This window comes from Lycorma delicatula, chromosome 12 (genome assembly GCF_047948215.1).
Source record: "Lycorma delicatula isolate Av1 chromosome 12, ASM4794821v1, whole genome shotgun sequence".
NCBI lineage: Eukaryota > Metazoa > Arthropoda > Insecta > Hemiptera > Fulgoridae > Lycorma > Lycorma delicatula.
Genome location: NC_134466.1, coordinates 49,734,382 through 49,758,933, shown reverse-complemented (window position 1 = coordinate 49,758,933; position 24,552 = coordinate 49,734,382). Strand labels below are relative to the sequence as shown.

At 30.5% G+C, this 24,552-nt stretch overlaps 1 protein-coding gene across 2 annotated transcripts; it reads right to left on the bottom strand.

The window, feature by feature from the left end:
* Nucleotides 1-12,225: 12,225 nt before the first annotated feature.
* LOC142333223 (uncharacterized) lies at nucleotides 12,226-23,375 on the bottom strand. Of its 2 annotated transcripts, XM_075380210.1 has the most exons (6): nucleotides 22,963-23,375; nucleotides 20,724-21,155; nucleotides 18,365-18,464; nucleotides 17,045-17,146; nucleotides 14,794-14,948; nucleotides 12,226-12,360 (listed from the first exon to the last, which is right to left on the bottom strand). In XM_075380210.1, exons 1-5 carry the CDS (start codon nucleotides 23,367-23,369, stop codon nucleotides 14,844-14,846), a joined length of 1,146 nt encoding a protein of 381 aa, XP_075236325.1. In that variant the 5' UTR covers nucleotides 23,370-23,375; the 3' UTR covers nucleotides 12,226-12,360; nucleotides 14,794-14,843. The 2 variants fall into 2 exon arrangements, with proteins under 2 accessions (XP_075236325.1, XP_075236326.1); XM_075380211.1 differs by lacking the exon at nucleotides 17,045-17,146.
* Nucleotides 23,376-24,552: the final 1,177 nt, after the last annotated feature.

Genomic DNA, 24,552 nt, shown 5'->3' with positions numbered 1-24,552 from the left:
ACATCGCTTTCATTAGCGCGGCCTCTGTCAGGATGCCACCGATCCAAATCCCGCAATGACATTTCCATCGGTGACTTAAAACAAAGGAACAAAACCCGAAAACGGACTTGACCGATATAAGGAAGTGTAGAAATGATGAGCCAAAGAGCTCAAAATAATAAAAACTAATCTATAACCCCACGCAACACCACAGACCTTACAAATGAAAACTAAAAGTTCACGTGTAGCAACAGCAAACAGCTAAGGGAAAAATAACTTAACAAAAACAAATTAAAAACAGATAAACTAAAGATCATTAAATGAGGAAAAGCCCAAATGTGACTTATTATGCCCTAAACGCCCTCAGAAATTCTCTCCAAATTAAAAAAAAAAAAATTGATAATCTCCTTTGCTATACTCCACTCGGCCTGGGTTCTCCTGTTTTCTCATAAATCAAAGGTCTACCCGATAACATCAAGCCTGAAAATAACCTCTGTACGTTCAAATCATACTTTGTACATTCATACAATACGTGAAAGGCTTCATTCAACACCTGACACTGAGGACATAATCCCGAATCCACAAGACTAACTGAGCCAGGCTTCCAGTAAAAGAACCACGCCCAGAAAGAAACTGCGTCACATATGTATTTGGACAAACCTAAGAGACACCCGCAAAACCTCTAACATCGGGGAAGAGACCATGCGAATAACAGCCACTTACTGTCTCATCCTATCTGGCCTGCCACAAGTCAAAGCCATATTCTTGGATCTTCCTCATTCTCTCCGAAATAATTTCACCAGATTTCTTAGCAACAAAACGCTGCTTCCTATCAGACAGAAGAACGTATACTGCTTTAACACTTGCAGTCATCAAGTTTGTCTCTCTAGAGATCGTTTGATAAACCCCAATCACTATCAATAACAAAAGGAATTGACAAAATTAATTTTTAAATCTATTTGACAAATAATTTATATAAATTGACAAATTAATTTTCTACAAAATATCCCGAAAAAATTTAAAATTTTAGCTTATCCTCCCATACCGGCGCAACATACAATGTAATTGCCTCATATACGCCCTTGTAAAGGATACTCATGCCTAAAATTAAGACCTCAATCAGGAGTGACCAAACGTAGAATACCAAAGAAAGCAATAGAAGCCTTTCGCGCGAAGTATTTCAAGTGATCCGTTAATGGAAATCCTTATCAAGGTACACCACGAGGTACTTGTGTAGGTGAATACATTTTATTCGTTGGCCTGACATCGAAACGCGGGTTTGCTGCGTTACAACCAAACGGCGTTTTTGCCGGCCTTCGTGGCGCGAGTGGTAGCGTCTCAGCCTTTCATCCGGAAGTCCCGAGTTCAAATCCCGGTCAGGCATGACATTTTCACGCACTTCAAATCATTTGTCTCATCCTCTGAAGTAATACGTAACGGTGGTCCCAGTTGTTAAAAGAAATAACAAAGAAACAAACTGCCTTTGAGTAACATCATCGTGGTCTTTACGGGGCTAAACATCATTTTGTGTTGATGACCCCACAACAAACGGGTGACTGGCTGATTACTGAACACTATTACCTCTCTTCAGTGTCTCTTGTAATTCATGATATATCGCAACCATAAGAACAACCAGAAGAAAAACACAGACAGATGAGGTAACAGAATAATGTAACACTTTCTGTTTTGAAACAATGTGTTCTATATTTAAAGTTTTCTGATATGTATTATTGCTGGAAAAAGTTTAAAAAATTCTTTTTCAAATTACTTTTAAAATAAAATAAATTTTTACTTACCGTATTAAGTTCCACGATAATCTACTCATTTCGTTATTAATATTATCAACAATACTTTGATTAATGGTTTGGTAATATTTTTTTGTTTTAAATGTTATTGAATATTTTATAATATCTAATAACGTGGTGAATATTTTAGGCGAATAAATTAAACCGTATACACAGACAATATTATTTCCCCCGCCAACGATGTCTTGAATAATCAATAACCTTCGATGATTTTCGTTCCAGTTTACATATAAACTTACAGTACTGATAAAAAATGATGCTAATGATAATGTCATTATAACTTTGGCTCGTAATGTCATTTTAAAATTATCTTTTGTTGAATACATCGTATTACCTAATACGGTTAATAATCCAGTACCTACATCGATCACTTGAATTTTATTTCTTTTAATCATTTTATTCTCTTTACCTAAAATTTTAACAAGAAAGAGATAATAATAATAAAATAAAATATTTGGGGCCAATTAAAAATATTTAAAATTAAGTTTAAGTAGTTAATTTCGATAAGTGGAACTTAATTCCAAATCTTTTGTTATTTTACGGGAAAGAAAAATATGAAAAAACCTGTCTTCCCCTCTTTTTTGAAAATAAACACAGACCGTTCCCGAGTTAAGAAAATTCAACATACGTAAATTAATATTTATGTAAGAAATTTCAAAGAGAAGTAAAATTTACAAACTGTATTTACATTTGAAGTAAGAAGTAGTATTAAATTTTTAAATTCAACATTAGGAGCCATCTAGTGAGGTATGCAATAACTACGTGTTAACTTTTGGCAACTCTAAACTTGGGGTAAACTGTACGAATTAGTCTGGGGTAATGTGCGCCGCTCAATTATTCAATCTGCGTCTTGCGTGTTTGCCTGGCAAAAGTAATGCATCATTTTTTACAGAAATTAAAAGATGTGGTATTTACATGTATGAAATTATACTTTGCGTGTGTATATATAAATATATATATATATAAACACACACGAAAAGTGTTTCTAAAATGGTGGAAGAGTGATACTTTTTCGGATTCTACTTGTAAAACTAAATTAAAAAAAACAGGCAGCCAGAAGAGAATAGGAAAAATAAAACCACAGCAGACCAGAAAAAATGCATTGGTATACAGTGAAATAACAAACAAAAATATTATCGTACGAAATCCTCAAATTCATTTTATTAAAACTACAAGAATTTCCAAAACCGAATAAAAAGAATAAACAAAATTCAATTCTACATACAGGGAGTAAAAAACAAGAACAAGTGCAAAACAATAACTAAATCAATCCTTTTTTATATTTTTGGTAAAATTCTATTAAAGACAGAAAAAGAAATCAATTCGATTCTATGAGTCGCTAGAGTGACTCATCTGTCATAAAGTTAAATCGATTGGTTTTGCAAGATGCAGAAACGTATGTTGAAAGAATTCGAATGAGGAACGCGCAAACAGCAGCTGGTGAAGGATTCCGTCGATGACAATATTAATAAAATAAAAGATCAGAGGAGTACACTTTAGTTGTTAAATTAGGAAAACAGATACATGAATTTCGGTGATACTGAGGTACAAAATACTACATTTAAACTACAGCCAGAAGAAAAAATTATTCTGTATCCTTCCTACTTTTCTGATGTAAATGTATGGAACAATGAATAGCCACACTTCTGGCAAGGTTCGGCCGGTTAGTCTTGTGCTTTCTCCCCACCAATGGTCTCTTTTTTGTGTAAATGTTTTTTATATTTATTAGTCAGTCTCTAAGCTATGTTCGAATTGAATGGACGGTGATCGAATTATTAAGGTGGGTTTACTTACATGAGGGTATATTATATTATAAGTTAATTATTAAAATTGATTTCCGTATTTTGATATTGTCGTTATACAATTAATCTTCAATAAATTAGTGCTTTTCGTTCTTATTCGTTGTTTTATTTGAGTCATTTTTAAAAAATAAAAACTCAGTTATTTTATTGTATCTATACAGTCCAGAAATTATCAAATTTTGTTTTAAGCATTAAAAAATATAATAATAATAAAAATAATATATTGTTAACGGTATAAATAATTTACAAACTAAAAACAAATAATTGATTATTATATAAAAGAAAATTAGTTTGTCTCAGAAAAACTAAATGATTTTATTATTTATTATACTTTTAATTTAAACATATTAAAATAATTCTAATATTGTCGTTACAAAAGAATGTAAAATTTTTCTTAAAAGAATTATTTGTGTAAAACTTAAAGCGTAGTATTTTAATAAAAAGAAAGTGTGAATATTACAATATAAGGTATAAAGAAGAATAATGTTAATCCATAATGAAAAAAAAACCGTTTTTGTACAAGTGGATTGATTATAACAGTAACACATTAAACAAGTATTGGTAACTAATAATTAAATAGATTTCTTCAAACTGCATTAGAAAAAAAATTAAAATTTTCGACCAGTCTGCTTCAGCTTAAATATTGTTTATTAATAAAATTTCAAACAATTAATAATTATACAATTAATAAACTGTAACTTATAACATTGTAAGTAACATCTTAAAAATACATATAATGAATCGAATTAATTCTACTTACGTAATTAATTGATAATTTTTTCGAATGATTTCATTTATTTTATTTTAAAGAAAATTTATTGAAGTTTTAGAATGTTGAACTTTTTATGAATGTATTTGTTAAATTCACAACGAAGAAACATAGAAACAACGTTCTAGGCCAACTGTAGCTGAATAAAAAGCATTCGAAAAACGAAGATATTCTGACAAAGAATTTTATTTTTAAAGAAATGCTATAATACATTATACGGAAATACAGATATTTTTACTTATTTATTTTTTTCAGATGAACACAATATTTTCTTTTTTTCTTTTCTTGTATTTTCTTTGTATATGTATTTTAAAGATAGAATATCTATTTCTAGAACAATATGTTATTTCCATGCTTTTATAAATTCATGCGTGTATTTGTCTCGTTTTCTCGCGATCGATACACAGAATGAAGTATTCATTTCTATATTTATTTTAAAGGTGATGCAATGAAGAATTTTGTCTAAGCCTTCATTTATGAAAAAATATTCATTCAGTACGGTTCGGTTCTACTTTACAACTCTCATAAAAGTTTATTCAAACTAATTATTGTGAAAAATACGCGGTATAGTTTATCAGGTCTATGCTGCGGTTGTACATAAGACTGTACGAGTAGATTATCTAAAGGGTTTATTTAGATATAGACCACGACAAATATTCTTTAATTTATATCCCAGCTCGGTAGTGAGTGGCGGCAATTTTATCTTAGCGACGCTTTGCTAATTTTTGACTTTGAAGAAATCAGCATAAATTTTAACATCTTTGGACTGAATTGAGTTAAAACATTACAACATACAACATTTATTTTTCAGTACATTTTCCTCTTTAATTTCCATTCTTTACATTTAAGGCCTTAAGAATGGTTAATTAGTGTAAATGACTTCAAAGGTGTCATATCAAAATTTATTAAATTTTACATTTTAGAGTTTAAATTTGCAATGAAGTGTGATATATCAAAATGGATTTTTTTTATACATATGCTCTCATAATCAACATAGTTAAGAAGGATCATTGATAAGTCTTTCTTACATTTTATGAATTTTTTAAAATAAAAAAGCTTTGATTTTTTGAAAGTTTGACCGTTTCATTTCTCTGTTAGATTTGGGATAGAAATTTAATTTTTATATGTAATACAAATCTACATAAAAGCAAACTACGATAAAAATTTCAACTTTGCTATTTGACTTTGAACAAAGTTATGAATTTTCAAAATTTGTACAAATAGTATTAAATTGGCTCTTAAAAAACTCGCCCAAGTTTCTCATTTTAATAGGTTTAACTAAATAACTCCACAAGATTTCAAGAAAACCCTGTTTAAATTTTTAAAAACTATAATCCAATATTATATCTCAACTTAAAACAATATTTACCTAATGTTAATGCGTAGGCTAACAAATTCTATCATTTCAGTTAAAAATAATAAATTTAACACTTAGATATTAAATATGTAGAATTTTAAAACAGTTTTTAGATTTCATGGTGGTGATTGATTTTCTAAAGAAATTAAAGGTCCTCTTTAAAAGTGTGATATTTTAATAAACTGTTAAAAATAAAACCACAGATTTATTTTTCTGAAATTATATTGAAGGTACAAAATTAATAGAAATTACTTCGTAGGTGTTTTCTAATCTGAATGACGGTTAATTCTTCCGACTGTTTATATGAAATAAAATGAGATAAATTTATATTCGCCAAGCTTTTAGTCGACCTGTGGTCGAATCTGTTAAGACGTATTTTGGAAAATATTTCATACGCGATAGGTAATAATGACATACTTTTATAGTTATTAATGTCAGTTCTCTTGAGCTATTTTATGTAACGGATGAATAAATACGAAGAGCCTATTTTTATTTTATTAAATTGTATATATATTATATTACGTATTAGTGGTGGTTCGTAGCTAAAATTAGTGGGGGGGTGCTTATCTAGAAAATAAATTCTTGACTTTTTGAAGGTCATGGTTAAACTTTATTGCAAAATAAAAGAACCGAAAACTGAATCGGTTGACTGCGGACCCGGAGGTAAAAAAAAAGGATAATAATCTAATTCGACACATTCAAGAATATGGTACAGGTTTTTAAGGGCAAAAAGTCGTGTACACGGTTTTTTAGCGGAGTAATAAAAAAACACCTTCCACCAGCACGCCAGGGTTGGCATTGCGGGAGCGGCATTACTCTCTTCCCTCCAAGCCTTGCGTGTAGGAAAATACCACGCCGCTGGAACTGTGAAGAGCACACAGTTCCATAAAGAGATTTTTGTATCTTTTTTATAAACTGGGAGATGACTACTGATATTATGCTTAAGGATTATATATTGTACAAATATAAAGAAAGGATTAAAGTAAAAAGGACTCATTATATTAAATATTATCGATAATATGAAGTGGAAACAGCGGGTGCTGCAGTTCCACAGTTCCTATACGCAAGCCGCCACTATTACGTGTAATAGTATTTTAATGTTTTTATTTAAATAGTGTAGTGTTTTACATTTTAATACTTTTACTTTGCTCTTTACACTTAACTAATTGAATTCAAAAAAAAAAAACAATTCAATCTGCTAATTTGAACTGTCTTTAAATTAACCCAGTTCGATTTTAAATGCTCCTCTATTACTTTTCTGAAGGAAGTATTGATAGGTCGTAATATATTGTACTTAATTCCGGGATTCGAACCGGAATCTTTCTGATGAACAGCTGAGTAGCCACGGAGGTTGTGATTCTGTTATAAGTTTTTTCTACGAACTTTAACTTTCTTTTAAACTAAAAGTAATATTGTATAATAAAATGATTTAAATGTACCTTTTATTTTTTTTAAATTTAATAAATTATTATCGATCGGATTTCTGTACTTATTTTTTCTATACTCTGATGTCATGCAAACAATCTTTGCAGAAAAAATTAAAATAATTTATTGGAGAACATAATACAGGTAAGAGAATAGCAAAACGTTTTCATGCACTAAAATGGCAAGGCTCAAGTTTATACAAGTCCCATCGTGATATCAAATTGAGGGTTCTCGCTTTTGCGCCTCTTAAAAACTTTTAATTTTAAATTCAATCAAAAATTAAAATTTTATATATATATATATATATATATATATATATATATATATATATATATATATACACGTATATTATAAAAGTACATAAAAGGAGTTTTGTTGTCTTTCAATCTATGTGTTCTATATTTGAATATTGATTTTGGCAACGCTTAATACTCTACTGCTACACTTAATCTTACTGTAAGGAAAATTATATAGCAGATAGCTCTAATCGTGTATCAGGTAACAATTAGCGGAAAAGATAATTATCATCCGAATATTAAATTATAAAAAAATGAATTCGTTATCTACATGGAAACACCTTTTAGTTTACACATTTTTATAAATACGAATATATATTTATGTTTGTGTTTCTGTGTAAGTAATTAGAACGATTAAATTTTTAATTTAGTGTAAACGATTCTAAAGATGATGGCTAACCATCGAAAGTGCTAAATTTTGGATCAAAAAGAAGACCTTTGAGAATAAGGTATAAATTAATTTTTAATAATTTATTTATTTTAATAAATTTTTAATAAAAAAATACAAATTCATATGGTATATTTTTCATAAAATGATGAAATAAATACACAGATTATTAAATAAATATATATATAAAAGTGTACATCGTTAAAAAATTCATATATACAATAATTGATATAATCGATATTATTTTCAGTACTGATTAATTTGTATCGAAAACAGTGTGTTTTAAAATCTGTTAAGATATTGAACGAATGAATTACGGTAGTAAAATTTATTAATTTATTTTATAATTTTATTCCTGGTATTTATTGTTTACAAACTTTTTAGAAATAATTTTAATATTTTTTGACGAGCAGTATGTTCAATCACGTAAGAATGTTCTTTCTTCTTGCTCTTATTTGTTGGAGTTGCTTCTTCTTACTTATTGTTCATAAACATTTAAGAAAGAAAAAAAATCGTATGATTTTTTGACAGGCAGTACGTTCGATTATATAAGCATATTCTTTATTCTTTCTCTCATTTGTTGTTATTGTTTCATGTTACTTATTTGTTACTAGCTGGGCAGGGCTCGCTTCGCTCGCTCGACCGTCTAACGTTGACCCTCGACGCGTTCGTACGCTCATGTTTGTGAGAATATTAACTATTTTACATAAATATTTTTTAGGAAAAGAAATATTTTTCTGAATATTTTGGTGTTTTTGTATTTAAAATAGGCTCAAGCAGAGAGTAGATATAGAATTTGTAATTTTTTAACAGAAATACGTGTAATGTTTAACACCAGCAATATTGATAACAGAGAGTTGGTATGTGTGAGTCGAGTGAGGTTGTGTTAGTTGCAATCCAGCTGCTGCTATTGGTGAAGAGCGGGCTACGTGTGCGCCGGCCGGATGCGCACTAACTATCTCTCCTACTAAGTAACGTATCCTTTTTATAGCCCTCACGGAAAATTTATATATATATATTTAGGGTGTACGTACGTTTATTTCATCGTAGAAGCTCAGCGACTGAACCGATTTAGATGTATGACCTCGCGATGGAATGCTTACTTTATACCGGAGAGTTGTAGGATACATAAATTATATATAAAGGTGATTTAAAAGGAAAGGAAAATAATCTAGAAACTGATTCTGGAGCTTGAAATAAAGAAAATAGTTCATACAAACGTATGTCCTAAACGCTTTGGTATCGACTTACTGATAGTGAAATCTTTCGCGCCGATTTTAGTTCTTCCGGTGAAATTTCATTATATTAGGGATAAATTTGATTGTTTCTATCGTTTCTTGACCAGAAAAATTGAATGTGCCTCAGAATTGTATTTTCATGCAACATAAAACAGAAACATTCGGTGTCGAAAACATTTTTGTAGATTTAAAGTACAATTTGGGAAATGACTAATAGACGCCTAAGTTTTGTTATCAAACGTGTAGAAAATTTTATTTTGGGGAACTTGATTTAATAGTTGATGAAAAATAAAAATCGAACTTACTTTTAATAATAATAAACAAAAAAAACCATGTTAATTTCGTAAGCATTTGGCACCGTTGGTATTCATAGAATTATAAAAATTAATTTTCCACTTGCCTGCAATTTAAAAAGTGAAAATCAGACCTTCAGAGCTGTTACTTTACCTCCAGGGATTTTTCTAAAATATGTTAATTACTCATTCCTCCAGGGATGTTTTTAAATTAAATTGTTATGTTCATAATTGATTTGAATTTAAATTAGCATCTTTTAGAAAATCTCTGAAGATGCAGTAAAAGCCCCGAAAGTATTTACAATTTAAATTGTTGGTAAGAGGAAAGTTATATTATTTCTTCATCGTAAGATATAATTTCTTCATTGTTATAATCAATAGAATTTTTTAAAACTTCATTATTAAGGTGAATGCGTCAACTGGTACAGTGAAATATTTCATTAACCGTTCCACATCTTTTCTCTTTTCCTCTTGAACATGATTCGCCTTATTCCAAATCACAAAATTACTGTCCAGATGAAGAATATCTTTTGACTTTCTTAATACTGAAAATTAAACTACAGTTGCAGAATAACATGCACTAAAACCGATACGTTTCTTTCCAGCATAATAATGAAATATTTTTGTCGGGAAATATTTAAAGAAAGCACTAATTTTATTAATGATTGAACAGATTTTTTTATAATTAAAAAAATAAAAATCATTGCCATACACTTAAACAGTAGATAATTTTTACATTATTTTATAATACTGAGCAGGAATTTCAAAGTAGTTCTTGTTCGATGCGCTCAAAAAAAAAGATGTTATATGCTTCCTGTTCTATCAGCAGGCATATAAATTAGTCACAAACGGGAAATAAGTGCTCGATTTGGTTAAAAATATTTCATTTATTCACTAGGTACAGAAGAAGCCCCACCGTGAATTTATTTTTGTTTTGGGCTGAGCATGAGTCCGAGAACAGCCGTAAATTTAAATTTGTATAATTTTTGTATTTATCTTCAAGAACTTGGAAAAAATGTGACAGCGAAGAACATACCTCCTTTGGGCCTCTGCCTGACTCTGTTTCAAGCAGGTTATAAATAAAGTTATCAACTGGTTCTTCGTTCGCTTCAGATAAAATCACAAACGTCAGTATATTAATTCAAACTTGATTAGCGTAGAACACATCAGTAACATTCAACATAGGGAGATTTAGGTTTTACATCATGTCAAAACAAACTGTAACAATTCCATTTTCATTTAGTTTTGAAAGCTCAAAAAAGGTTTTAGCTTTCATCTTGTAAATCTTTAATGAATTTTCTAGTTTTATTTAATTTGTATCACATTTTTGTAAGTATATTTTGGTTTTAATTTCTGTACAGAATGAGAAAATATTTTGACGAGGATATCCCAATCCCAAATTGAATTTTTGTACGAATACGTATACTGTAATACTTTGAAAATGAAGCTAAAAGCTTATTTAATTTTATAACCTTCCTAATAAAATTCATTTTTTAGTATATTCAAAACTAAAAGGAAACAAAATGCAACTGCAAGTACTTCATATATATATATATATATATATATATATATATATATATATATATATATATATATATATATATATCAAGAAGTATGTGAACACAGCTGATTCCAGGAAATAGTGCACTTTGAACAAAAATCATATGACAATATAATTTACTGAATTTTATTTTTGATTGGAATGTTATAAGATTTACGAAGTAAATATTTCAAAAATTTATTACAACGTTTATTAAAATAAAAAAAAAATACAATAATAATAATGCATTGTTATATTATGGCACTGAAAAAGAAGTAGTTAATTATGTCTCAAAATGGTAAAAAGTGCATTTAGTAAAAAATTTCCCTTTATTTTTGGGTGGAAATAGTGCCTTTTGAACAAAAATCGCAATTTTCAAATGCAATTTTTTTAGAAAATGGTCAATAATGCATTAGAATAACGTTACCATCGTATTCTATACACTGAAAAACGTATAAAAGAATGAGTAACCCAATTTTTGAAATTTGAAAGATAATACGTTTTGAATTGTAACCCCACAATCGTAACAGTTGTTTGATCATATAATATATTGAGTAGCTATTCAAATGTTATCTAGACTATATTCATTACATGGAATCGTAAGATCAGTAATCTGTTGATAGAGATATTGCAGCCAAACGTTTTTAACACGTATAAAAGCAGTTCTTTACAAATTATTAAGGATTTCAAACTGTTTTTATGTACTCTATTGTGCTGTTATTTTGTGTGTTTCTTCATGAATGTAAATAGCTGAATACAGTGATTAACGTTTCGCTCTTAAAATGTTAAAATTCTAAACGTAATTTTTGTATTCAAGTGTAATCATTTTAAATCCCAAGTGATTAAATAACATTTAAGACTAAATAATAATTTTTAAAATATTTTTTCGTAGGCTGATTTAACGTGTGATAGTTTGTATCGAATACGAATAAATAATGAATAACAGTACTTCATGAATGGGAATTGTAGATGCACTAATTCAATAGATTATCCATGTTCGAATTATCTATTTGATCATCGCTGTATTATAACTGTGTTTTGTTACTGTTCATTTTATTTTTTATGCAATGAACTAAAATCGCGTTATTTGTTAATCGCATTCATTATGAATAAGTTAGATTTAAGCCGGCTACTTCAACGTACAATGCCGTTAATATGTGGATAGGTAGGTATGCTCTAATGAGTTTAAAATCCGGAAGAGTCATTTATATTGTGTGCTGCTATCCTTCGTAGCATAGTCTGTTGGCGTTTGTACACGTATAGTTGTAAATAAGTGGAATAAGGTAAAAGTATCTTGCGGTATAATAATGAAGTTACAATATTTATGTTCTAAATAAATTCTATTTAATAATTTTGTATTTAAAAAAATAGACTATTTAAATAACCTTATTAGTAAATCTATCAGCTATTTTTTTTTATTACTGAATTGTAACATCAAATTACAGTATGAGTATGATACCTGCAACAGCTGAAACATAAATTTATTTATTAATAAATTATACTTTAAAAATTGACTTAACAAAACATTATTAACTCAAACATTATGCCGCAGTAGTGAGACCAGTGGGCAGTACTATACGGAAGTGGAACGATACACCTTACCGATCTGGAACCGTTAAAAAAATACATAGGAGAGCATTGAGAACAACCCTAGACCGTTAGAAAACAACAGAATACAGACTAAAATCGATCCAAAAACTGTATTAAGATATCGACTATTTAACTGTAAGATACACCAATATCATCTATTTTGAAGACACCAAAAAAACGAGAAGAAGAAGGGGACTGAAATTCCTGGGCCCTTTGTACAGAATTGATGACAAAGACTAAATTAACCAATAAATGTATTAATATTCATTAAAGTCTGAAAACAAAAATCACGGTTACGTACAACACCAGTAGTAGCAAGCGGGATATCAATGAAAGCAGCGCTTTCCTCCTCATAATGATTTATGACCACCTTCCACCATCAAAGAATCAGGATATATTGTCAGACCAAAGAAACAGCGGAAGCTGCTATCCCAACAACAAGGAAACAGGAAAGAGAGGAGTTAGTAAATACCCTTATTTCACAGATGGTTGCATCAAAACGTAGGAGCTCCTGAAGAAATCCATTGGTAACTCCGATGCGTCGGACACCAAACGACCGTCACGAATACCTTACACGTACGTGCAGATGGCTTTCACCAGACTCTCTTGGCTTCGGCACCTTTTTGATGAGGTCAGTTGAAGCCGCGTCAAGTCTTCTGAAAGCCTGGTTCCTCGCTGGCGAAGCAATCGGGACCTCACTGCATCGCTATATTTGTACTTTGTAGACTCCAAGGAAGCTGGTAATTGGATGTCAGAGAGGTGTACAAGAAGCTTTTCACGATCATGGAAACTTCGTACACGGCCAAGTTCTTTGTTGGAATCTCAGTCGAAGATCTAGTTTTTGATCGTCGCCTCTTAGAATACTTAGTGATACCGATTACGATATTTTGGAGGGGCTGGACACAGACAGTCCCAAAATATTCGGAGGAACTGCCGTGCAAGACGCCGCGAGGACTGTGGTTATCAAGTCTACCGGGAAGATCACCACCGAGCTCGTGATTCAGTTAAGCAGGACAACCTCAGTAAGAAGATGAACACCCTACTTATTTTTAAAGAAAAGGAGGATCGACGAAATGTAGATCCGCGTCAAAACCGCATGAAATTCTCCAAGCCGCTTTGCGAGACGATAAAGAAATCGTCTGTATAAGCTGATGTAGTCTTCAGAAGGAAGACCGAAAAAAGTCCTTTTTTCGATATAGACGCCAAGATCTACGTGACGACGTATCCTGGTGGACAAAATCGTCTTGACCGTTACGTCCTTCAGCCGGCTTTTGGGAATATCCAGAAGGCGACTGTGACGCTGTCCATGGATGCTGCTTGTAAGCTCACACCGCGGGCAGGATCCAAATTGAATGGTTCAGCTGCCGTGTCACCAGTCACGAAGAAGAGGTGAAGTACTTTAGATGTTCTTTATTTTGGATAAGACAGCGTCTTTTATGGATTTTTCTAGACCTGTGTTTGACAGCCATCGATTAATACATAGTGATATTGGCTGAGGTATATATCTTTTAAAAATATTATATTAGTCTACTTACTATTTAGTGTAACGGTAAAAAAAAAGCTATAAAAAATTGTGTTTTCCAACCAAGAAGGAAGTGTCTCTTTACCATGATGTTTTTATTGCTGATTCAGTTTGAGAAATGACTTTCATTTTTGTACAATTAAAATTTAATTTACCTTAATTAATCTAAATTATTGTTTAATATATATTTAACATATAATAAAGATGATATTCAATCGTAAGACTCTGATAACCACCGACTGTGTAATTAAATATAGATTATTTAAGAATTTTTTTTTCATCAAGAATCGTTTTGTTTAAAACATTTGGAAAATAAACGTATACACACATTTTGGCTATACATTTTGTTATGAAGTTTGAAAAAGTCGTGAAACCAATCAAACGTCAAACACTTGACCGTTATTTTACTTCTCCATAAATAACAGATTGACGCAATATAATAGTTTCTTTATTAGAGGCAATTGTTAGAGTATATAATAACTTCCATTCATTCAGAGAACTTTAAAAGTAAGTACAATAATTTTCAAAGTTTGAGAAACTACAATATTTTTATGGAGGTCAACATTAAGGTTACTTTAATGTTACTACTGCATTGTACTCATTTTTATCTATTTTTACGTTAATGTTTTTCTGATGCATATTTCAATGCCGTAAATGCAGAATAATATACATACCTGTGCAATACATTACTAGATAATCACGTAAAAAAATTAAACAGAAAATATATCATAGAAACGTGATACGTTACTTTTTCTCATTAACTAAAGAAATAATTCTCCTTTCTCTTACCTTCAATAAAAAATTTAAATCTAATCTATATAATCCAGCTGGTTCCAATTTTAATGGTTCATTGTGGCAGTTAAACACATCTTTATGCTCTGTTTAAACCATAACGGTTTATTTTGCCATGAACATAGTGCTATGGCATTCCGTAAATCCTCACTCTTGATCGGTGAATCGTTGAAAAAAAAAATTAATTACAAATTATATTTCCAATATTACATAATATTATATAATGTTATATAATGTATATATATATTATATTATATAATGTTATAATGTATAATGTATTATATAATGTACTATAAGATTACAATTCTGATAAAAATTTCGAACTTTTACTGATTGCGCAGCCATAAAAAATAAATCTTCAAACACGTGTGCAAAGAGATCATTTATTCCAGAGATCACCAGTTGTGGACATCCCTAAATCCTCAATACGGATTGAGTGGAAATCAGATGTACACTGCAGAACTCAAAGAAAGGAAGAAGAAACTTAACGAAAAAAAAGAAGGGTAGTGAGAAAAAAACTCCGTATTAGTTTAGATATATCAAGAGCAGTTTCAAGCCTGTGTAATTTTTTAATTATCTACTCAAATTTAACAGTTTATCCGGTTAAAAATACAGTAATAATTTGGGTTGATTATGTTTAATTTAATACAAATTAAATCTCCAATATTACATAATATTATATAATGTTATATTGTACTATAAGAGTACAATTCTGATAGAAATTTAGACTTTTACTAATTAGACAGCCATAAAAAATAAATCTTCAAACACGTGTGCAATGAGAACATTTATTCCAGTGATCACCAGTTGTGTACAACCCCAAATCCTCAATATGCATTGAGTAGAAATAAGATGTACACTTGCAGAACTCAAAGTAAGGAAGAAGGGACTTAACGAAAACAAAAGAGGTTAGTAAAAAAGAAAAACCCGTATGAGATTAGTTTAGATATATCAAGAGCACTTTGAAGCCCTGTACCAAGTAATTTTTAATTATCCACCCAAATCGAACAGTTTATCGGGGTAAAAATAGAGGAATAATTTGGGTTGATTATGTTCAATATAATGTAAAAATAAAACTTTCATTTTTTCATTTGTTAAAAACCTAGTCGAAGATCCTCAGGGTTCATAATCGGCCATATTTCTAGCTTTTCATCCGGAAACCGATAGGAATATATTCCAGTTGTATGTTTAATATTTGGCCCATGAAACGCATGATTTTTAGATTCCTATTACAACTATGGAATGCTACATGTTATCACGTAGCAAATACAAGACACATTTAATCATATCTTTGCTATGTTCACGAACAAAATTCCTTCCTTGCTAATGGAAGTTCTTCTTTGCTATCTTCGTTAAATAGAATATATTGTTGCACATCAACACACAATACAACCACAATCCAGACTTCTTCCTAAAACTTCACTGTGTTTCATGTTTCATCTCGGAGGTAATATATCTGATGGTTTTCAAAAATTAGCAATAAAACCTTCTAGATGTATATGTATAGTTCCCTTTAGAAACAAATCCATAGATTATTCCTATCTTTCCGTAATACTTCCTGAAATAATTTCGGATCATTCCTCATACTCTTCCAAAGCCTTATTCACTTTGCGATCAATCTTCCTTATGGTCTTCATCCATTTTTCAGATCAACTACATTTCTTTCAGTTTCCTCGCATTCAATGCCTCATTACTTATCGAAGCTAACTTAAACAATCTTAGTTAATTATATCAATTCATGTTTTTCTATTTCTTCTATTTTACAATATACATTTTTGATTCCCTCTTTATATTACCAATTTTCTGTCTGGATTTTCCCTTCGTCTTTTACTACGGTCAAAATTCGAATATAATATTCCTCGTATAAATCATACGTATATTTTGTTGGTATATCACCACTCCAAAAAAAATATATAGTTTTAATTTAGGAGTTTTCCTGACAATCTCCATATTTATTTTTTTTAAATTAATTTTAAATTAATTAATTTAAAAAATTGATTAATTTTTAATTAATTTTTTTTTAATTAATCAGTTTATTCCTTTTTACTTTTCTAATATCTTTTTTATTACTCCACTAATAAAAATTATTCATTTTACTCGCTTTCGTTTCAATTTGTGAAGAGCAAAAAATTACCATTAAAGATTTTTTTAAATAAAAACAAAACAAAACATTTTTTAATCATTGTAAAGTATATTTAATATTTTGTCTTCAATTATTTCTCATTTATACAACAAAAGTCTTCCTTACCTTATTAATTAATAGTTGTCCGATGATACAAATCATTCCATAACAGTTTAATGTTGATAAATATGCTATAATATGTTTTCCTTTGTTCGAAACTTCATTTTTCTAGAGAAATAATTCAATTTTATTAGAATTTAAGTAATTTATTCATAACTCATTAAGTATGATATAAAAGTTTAATAGGTATCATACATATTATATTTTATTTTTGCAATATATTTTGCAATTCTTTTTTAACATTTTTTTTACGCAGGAACACTTATTTAAAAAAAAATGTTTTACTACATTGTATCCACAGAGTAAGGGAGACCACAAAATTAAACATTTTTTATTTGAAATTTAGAAATGTTGATACTTAAACGTTGTTTATGTTATGATTATAATCAGTAAAAAATGTTCCATTGCTAAGATGTTTAATCCACTTAACTGAATCTCGATACATCAATTCACATCGTAGCACTGGTTGAACACAGTTAGTCGTATTATACTGTTTATTTTATTCTTTATTATTGATTACATGTGTATGTGTAATACATATCCCAACCAACCGATCTCTTGGATTTAACATACCTAATAATGTTTTTATTTTAACTATTTCATTGTTACATCTTCTCCACACTCCTTTTATGGGTGATAGGCCTATATATTCTGCTGACTACCTTTCTCTCAAAAATCTATAAAGAGCTGGAGTATATTACTTCATATCGACTATGAGGATTCTTGCTTATTTCCTGATCTACAGATTTTTAACAGTGTGGTCGACAAAATCACGCCTCCTAACACCTGTGTTGGAGGACTAGGATTTCCTCCATGGATGCCGAGGATTTCCTTTCCGTAGCTAATATGGGCCCTTTCTTACACGTCGGTCCCTAATCATCACCTTTACGTATAAAGGACAGGATTTGCTGATTTTGATTTATTTGTATCTGGTTTACTTGATGTTTAATTGACATAATCTTATTAGCACCAACGCCGACTTCAAGACCCTCATGGAGCCAGCCGTTCACAATACTTCAACGCACAATATTCTGAGGCTGATATTCCCCTACGCGCTTTACATTTAATGAAACCAACGTGGTAGAAGGAGATGCAGTTTAACATTTTACCGAAAACAATCGATTACTTAAAATAATTAAATTGTATTTAATAAACACTATAATTTAAAAAAATTAAAAATTTAATATTCATTAATAATTTATCGATGATTTTCTTAAATTATTTTACTGAAGTATCACCCAGTAAGAAAAAGGGAATTACCGTACATTATATTCAGTAACGATTATTATACGTTGTAGTAATATACATAATGTTGCATATATTTACCTTGAATATACAGTATAACATAACACTGTAATGTAAGCATATAAGCTGGTTAAAAACCAATAACGAAAAGCCCAAGAGCTTATTGATATCATTTGTTTTCCTGAAATTAAATAAAAACGACTAAATTTTTAAATTCATTTCTACACTAAAGAATGCATAATGTATATTTTGAAACCCATGTGTTAAATTAAATTTTTCTATCATTTACTGTTTAAATTTCTTTGTTTTTTATTCATTTGTGTGTGTGTGTGTGTGTGTGTGTGTGTGTGTGTGTGTGTGTGTGTGTGTGATGAGAAGAATTAATTTTGTTGACATATGAAAATAGTCAAACTTTATCCGAATTCAAACCCAGAGCTTTACGGATCAAAGTCTGAAGAATCGCTATTATTTTTCGCCGTGGAGATTGAAAAGTTATAACCTTCCAAAAGCATTGGTTAAGTGAAAGCGAAATAATTTTTTTCAAAACACTAAATAGAACAAACAACCAAAAAAGAGATGTATCCTTTAAACTTAAAGGATACTTTAGTTAAATGAAACTAAAAAACGTATTTTTCTAAAGTTGTAAAAATATTATTTTTTCTAATCTTCGTTTCTCAAAATGTTTTGTATTTATTTAGAAAAAAAATATATATATATATTAACTTCAATGTAGTTTATTAAATTTATTTTCCTCTTGGGTGGATAGAATTAAATATCATAAGACATATTTTACTTAAAAATATTATCTTTATTAATCTATTCGGTTAAGCAATCAACTATATAAACTTATAAATTAAATTCAGAACGTCTCACTTAGAATTCTCTAAGCTTCCTCAGGCGACAATACCATTTATACACACATCATACAAAATTCTGTTACTTAGGATCACTGTTAGGGTAAGAGAATTTTGTATGATGTGTATATGAATATGTGTTGTCACCTTAGAGAATTCGAAGTGAAACGTAATGAATTTTATTTATAAGTTTGTACAGTTGGGTGTCAGGATTGATATATCCTGTAAGTTTACGCAATACATCCTTGAGTCTTGCGCGAGATTTGAGAAGACTTTTAAGTCGTTGACATGCTGCTTTCTATTAAATCTCCTCCGAGAGCTTCCATGAGAAGATTAATAGTGTCTACAATTATTATTATTTAGAATTAGAATTATATTATAATTCTTTTGCCACTAACGTTCTACGCAACAAAGTCGTGGAGGGGCGCCGGCGTGAATTTCAGAGTTACGGAAAGGTGGATAGCCGCGATGGCCGGCATGCCGAGGTGTGTCGGTTATGACACACCTTGGCATCTTAAGGAGGTCCTTAAGCTGGAATGGGGCTAAATAAAAGACCCAGACCCGGCTTTTTGGTTGGGGGGTTGAGATGACTTGGTCAACCTCCGTTCCCTCTGCTCAGTCGTTAGAGGAGTGAGGCATTAAAAAGTATAGACCGATACCCGGTTTCCGGGGAGCGGCTCGGGAACAACATAGTCGGGTCCGGTAAACCTATTCTCGGAGATTAGAGGCGGGCGATTAAAAGATCCACTGGTAGGGCTGAACTGCGATGCCGGACGTACTGCCGGTAGGTGGGGAGGCGTTCTTAGAGTTGAAGCACGGTCTTCTGGGCTGATTGTACGTCCGGCCCAGGGGAGTAACGGATAAGTTTGTATAGATGATTGGTTAATCTAAGGGATTAATTAAGATAATATTTATCAGTAAAATATGTCTTGTTATAATTATATATATATATATATATATATATATATATATATATATATATATATATATATATATATAAAACAAAGTGTTAAAAAATGGTAAATTTTTTTTAAACATTTTCAGAGTTTATTGTTCTGTATTCTTCTGATTGCTGTTTTATATATTCTTAAACTCCGTCCGTAAAACAATGATAAGTTAAATTTTTTTTTTCTTTTTTATATCTTGTGTCAGTTTTCCTCATTTAATAGTTTAAATTACAAAATTAAAAAGAAAATATTACATTATAAAATTTATTAGGTAAAAATAAAACGAATTACATAAGTTTCTATTGAGGACTGATAAAAAGGAATAAAAATTAAATTTCGGTAAAATAAAAATTAAACAAAGAATGAAATAGTAACACTACAAAGTACGTAATGTCCACTGTTGTAGGCAAGTGACGCGGTTATTAATCGTTCACCTGGTATGTTCACAGAAAAAATATTGGTTTTAAAATATTTGTTGTTTTTAAATGATTATTTAATAGCACCAAAGATCGTTAGTGGAGTCTTTTTGAAGACGATCCTTATTTATTTAAACCCACAATCGTTACTACTTAATAAGGTTATTGTGGGTAAGTAAATTGAGTTACTTAAAGAAATAAAAATATGAAAATTCACACTTACTGTAGCGCCCTTAAATGGTGTTGATAAATATTTCTCATGAAGTTTTTCAGATTTAAATCGTACGATTCCATTTCTAAAATTGATTTATCTGTTCCTGTTCCATTTACTATTCGGATATAATTATCAATATTTAAAATTATACAACTTAGTAATCTCAATTCGTAAGATACTTGTACCAAAGATAAAGACAATAATAACAACCACGTTCCAATAACTAAACACGAAATTGTGTAAACTATTATTTGAATTATGAAATTTATTATAAATACAATTAAATTATTATCTTCATTTATAATCGCATTAAACGATGGAACCGGTGAATCAGTATTATTTATATCTATTTCAAAATTATTAAAAACATTGAATAAAAGTACACAAAACGGAATAATACATACAAATATCCAATAAGTTAGTAATCCTACAAACATAAATCTGTAAAAAACAAAAAAAAATAAAACATTATCAAAAGGATTATCTAAAAATATTTAGTTTGAATCAGTATATTTTCTTATAAATTCCCTAAGACAACAAAAAAAAATTCGGAAACAGTTTCAGTCTATTGTTAACGCAATCACCTTCGAGAAATTGGTTACCATTAATAGTAAAGATTATTGTGATTAACGGTATAATCATTATTATTGCGTTCTTTAACAAAATTGATTTCTAGATATTAAGATCTGTAATTAGGAGATGTGACTTCACCCTATAACGGAAAAATAACTGACAACGAAAACAAATCAGAAACGGATAAACTAAAAACATTAAAAGAAGGAAAAGCCCAAACGGGACTCAGTATATCCTAAAAAGCCTTCAGCAATTCTCTTCAAAACCATCTCAACTCCGTAGGGGCAAGGCACCCAGCTAGTGACGTTATCGGTCTCCACACCAACCCCTCCGTTCCGAGTCCTGAGGGGCTTTACTAGAAGTCGTCTTTAGAACCTTTAACTTATTACATCTCACAGTCATCAGCCAGGCCTCGGTCGGAATGCCACCGATGTAAATGCTTCGGCAGACATTTGCATCAGTAAAATAAAAATCAAATTCTGCCTTCACAAAGGCCTCAAACGGACATCTTCACATCCAACGTAATATGATTCCCTTAAACTAACTGACCGAAAACACGGAAGCTGGAACCCTGCGCCTTGTTCGAAAAATAAAATGATATTGAAGATATTTAAGAATAAGAATGAATAAATATAATTTTAATAAATAAATGTATTCCAGATTTGACAGCACCGTTCGTGACTGTTGAATGCTTCAGAAAACGAACGAATTTAAAGTTAAATAAGTGCTACACTCATACCAATCAAAATTATGTTTTACACAAAATAAAAATTCAGACCTACCAAAAATGGTCGACCATTTTTGGTCACCTAGCAAGAGAAACATAACTTCATTCCGGTCCACGCAGGAGCCGGGAAAAATCCCGCACCCCCACTCGGTACCATCATGGAGACTCGCGGGGCATTTCCAAGTCACAATCAGGATCGCCACCGGCGGAACGAAGAACGCCTCCGGTCGCACGGGCTACCAAACCCCCTCTACGGAAGGACTCTTGAGCCCCTGAGCTTGAAAAAGACAGCCCAGCAGGGACGCCTTCTTCCAGGGTGTCTTTGTTTGAGGCGAGGGCGTAAAGACCGAGTTCCGGCCTCGGGGGTGGGGCCCAGGAACGATATAATCGGGTCTGGTTACTTCACTCTGGAGGTTATAGGCAGGCGTTGGAAGGAAAAGATCCGAACGTCGGCACGACTTGTCATGCCGAAAATATATCTGGCAGACGGGGAGGCCTGTTTGAGTTTATGGATACATCCCTGAACTGCGTAATTCTTAATTATGCAGTATTGCTGCGGATTTACTTAATTACCGTGTGTTCGGCTCAGGAAAGAGGGAAACAAAAAAAGAAAAAAGAAAAAAATAACCAAACGGCCTTTGAGCGCCATCATCGTGGTCTTTGCGGCGCTAAACATAATTTTGTTTTGATAACTCCACAGTACAGACGGCACTGGCTGTTTAGCGAACACTATTACCTCTGGTCAGTTCATTTTGTATTTCATGATATATCGCAGCCACAACCTTAAGAAAAATACAGACAGATGAAGTAACGGAATAATTTAACACTTTAAATTGCGAAACAATATGTTCTATAATTAAGGTTTTATAATATGTATTATTATTTCTGGAAAATGTTTTAAATAATCTGATTCAAAATAATTCTAAAACAAAATAAATGTTTACTTACCGTATTATGTTCCACGATAATCTACTCATTTCGTTATTAATATTATCAACGATACTTTGATTAACGGTTTGGTAATATTTTTTTGTTTTAAATTTTATTGAGTATTTTATTATATCTAATAACGTGGTGAATATTTTAGGCGAATAAATTAAACCGTATATAGAGACAATAGTATTTCCCCCGCCAACGATGTCTTGAATAATCAATAACCTTCGATGATTATCGTTCCAGTTTACATATAAACTTACAGTACGGATAAAAAATGATGCTAATGACAATATAATTACAACTTTGGCTCGTAATGTCATTTTAAAATTATTATCTTTTGTTGAATATATCTTATTACCTAATACGTTTAATAATCCAGTAACTACATCGATCACTTGAATTTTATTTTTTTTAATCATTTTATTCTCTTTATCTAAAATTTTAACAAGAAAATATATAATAATATTAAAATTAAAATTTAGAGTTTATTAAAAATATTTAATATTACTTAAAATTAAGTTTAAGTAGTTGATTTCGATAAGTGGAACACAATTCCAAATCTTTTGTTATTTTACGCATAAGAAAAATAAGACAACAAAAAACAGAAGGTGAAGGATTCCGTCCGCAAAGATATTTAAAAGAGGCCGGCTACCACTCGCCGGCCTCCGTGGAGCGAGTGGTAGCGCCTCGGCCTTTCACCCGGAGGTCCCGGGTTCGAATCGCGGTCAGGCATGGCATTTTTCACACACGCTACAAATCGTTCATCTCATCCTCTGTACAGTAAATGCTTAACTGCGGCCCCGGAGGTTAAACAGAAAAAAAAAATATTTAAAAAATAATAGATCAGTTCTTTCTAGCTGTTAAATTAGGAAAACAGAACACATGAAGTTCGGTGATACTGAAATACAAAATGTTTCATTTAACCATTGGCTGAAGAGAAAATCATTCTGAAACCCTCATTTTTTCAAAAGTATATAATAATAAAAATAATATATTCTTAACGGTAGAAATAGTTTAGAAACTAAAAAAGATAATCGATTATTATATAAAATAAAATTAGTTTGTCGGTGACAAAATAAATGATTTTATTATTTGTTAAAATCGTAATTTAAACATCCTATAATAATAATATTATTGACGATACAAAAAATGAAACATTTTTCTTAAAAAAATTAGAGCCTTACATTATAATAAAATAAAAGGAAAGATTACAATACAAGGAATAAAAAAAAAGGTTAATATTAAAAAAACTTCACTTATAAACAAGTCGTTTATATCAGCGGAACATTAAATAAGTATTGGTAACTAATATTAAATATATTTATTCAAACCTGTATCAGAAAAAAAAATTGAAAATTTATACCAGGTTTCATCAATTTAAATATTGTTTATTAATAAAAATGAAGTTTTTATTATTTTATAACGATTGAATAGTTACTTGTAAACAAAAAATTGATAATTGTACAGTGTCGAACAAAATGATCCAACATTTGGTTTTGTTAAAAAATATTTATTCTAATCGCAGTATAGAAGTAAAACACAACGTATTTACTATATATCTGAAAATTATGTTCTGCTTATCACTTGTTCAATATACCACCG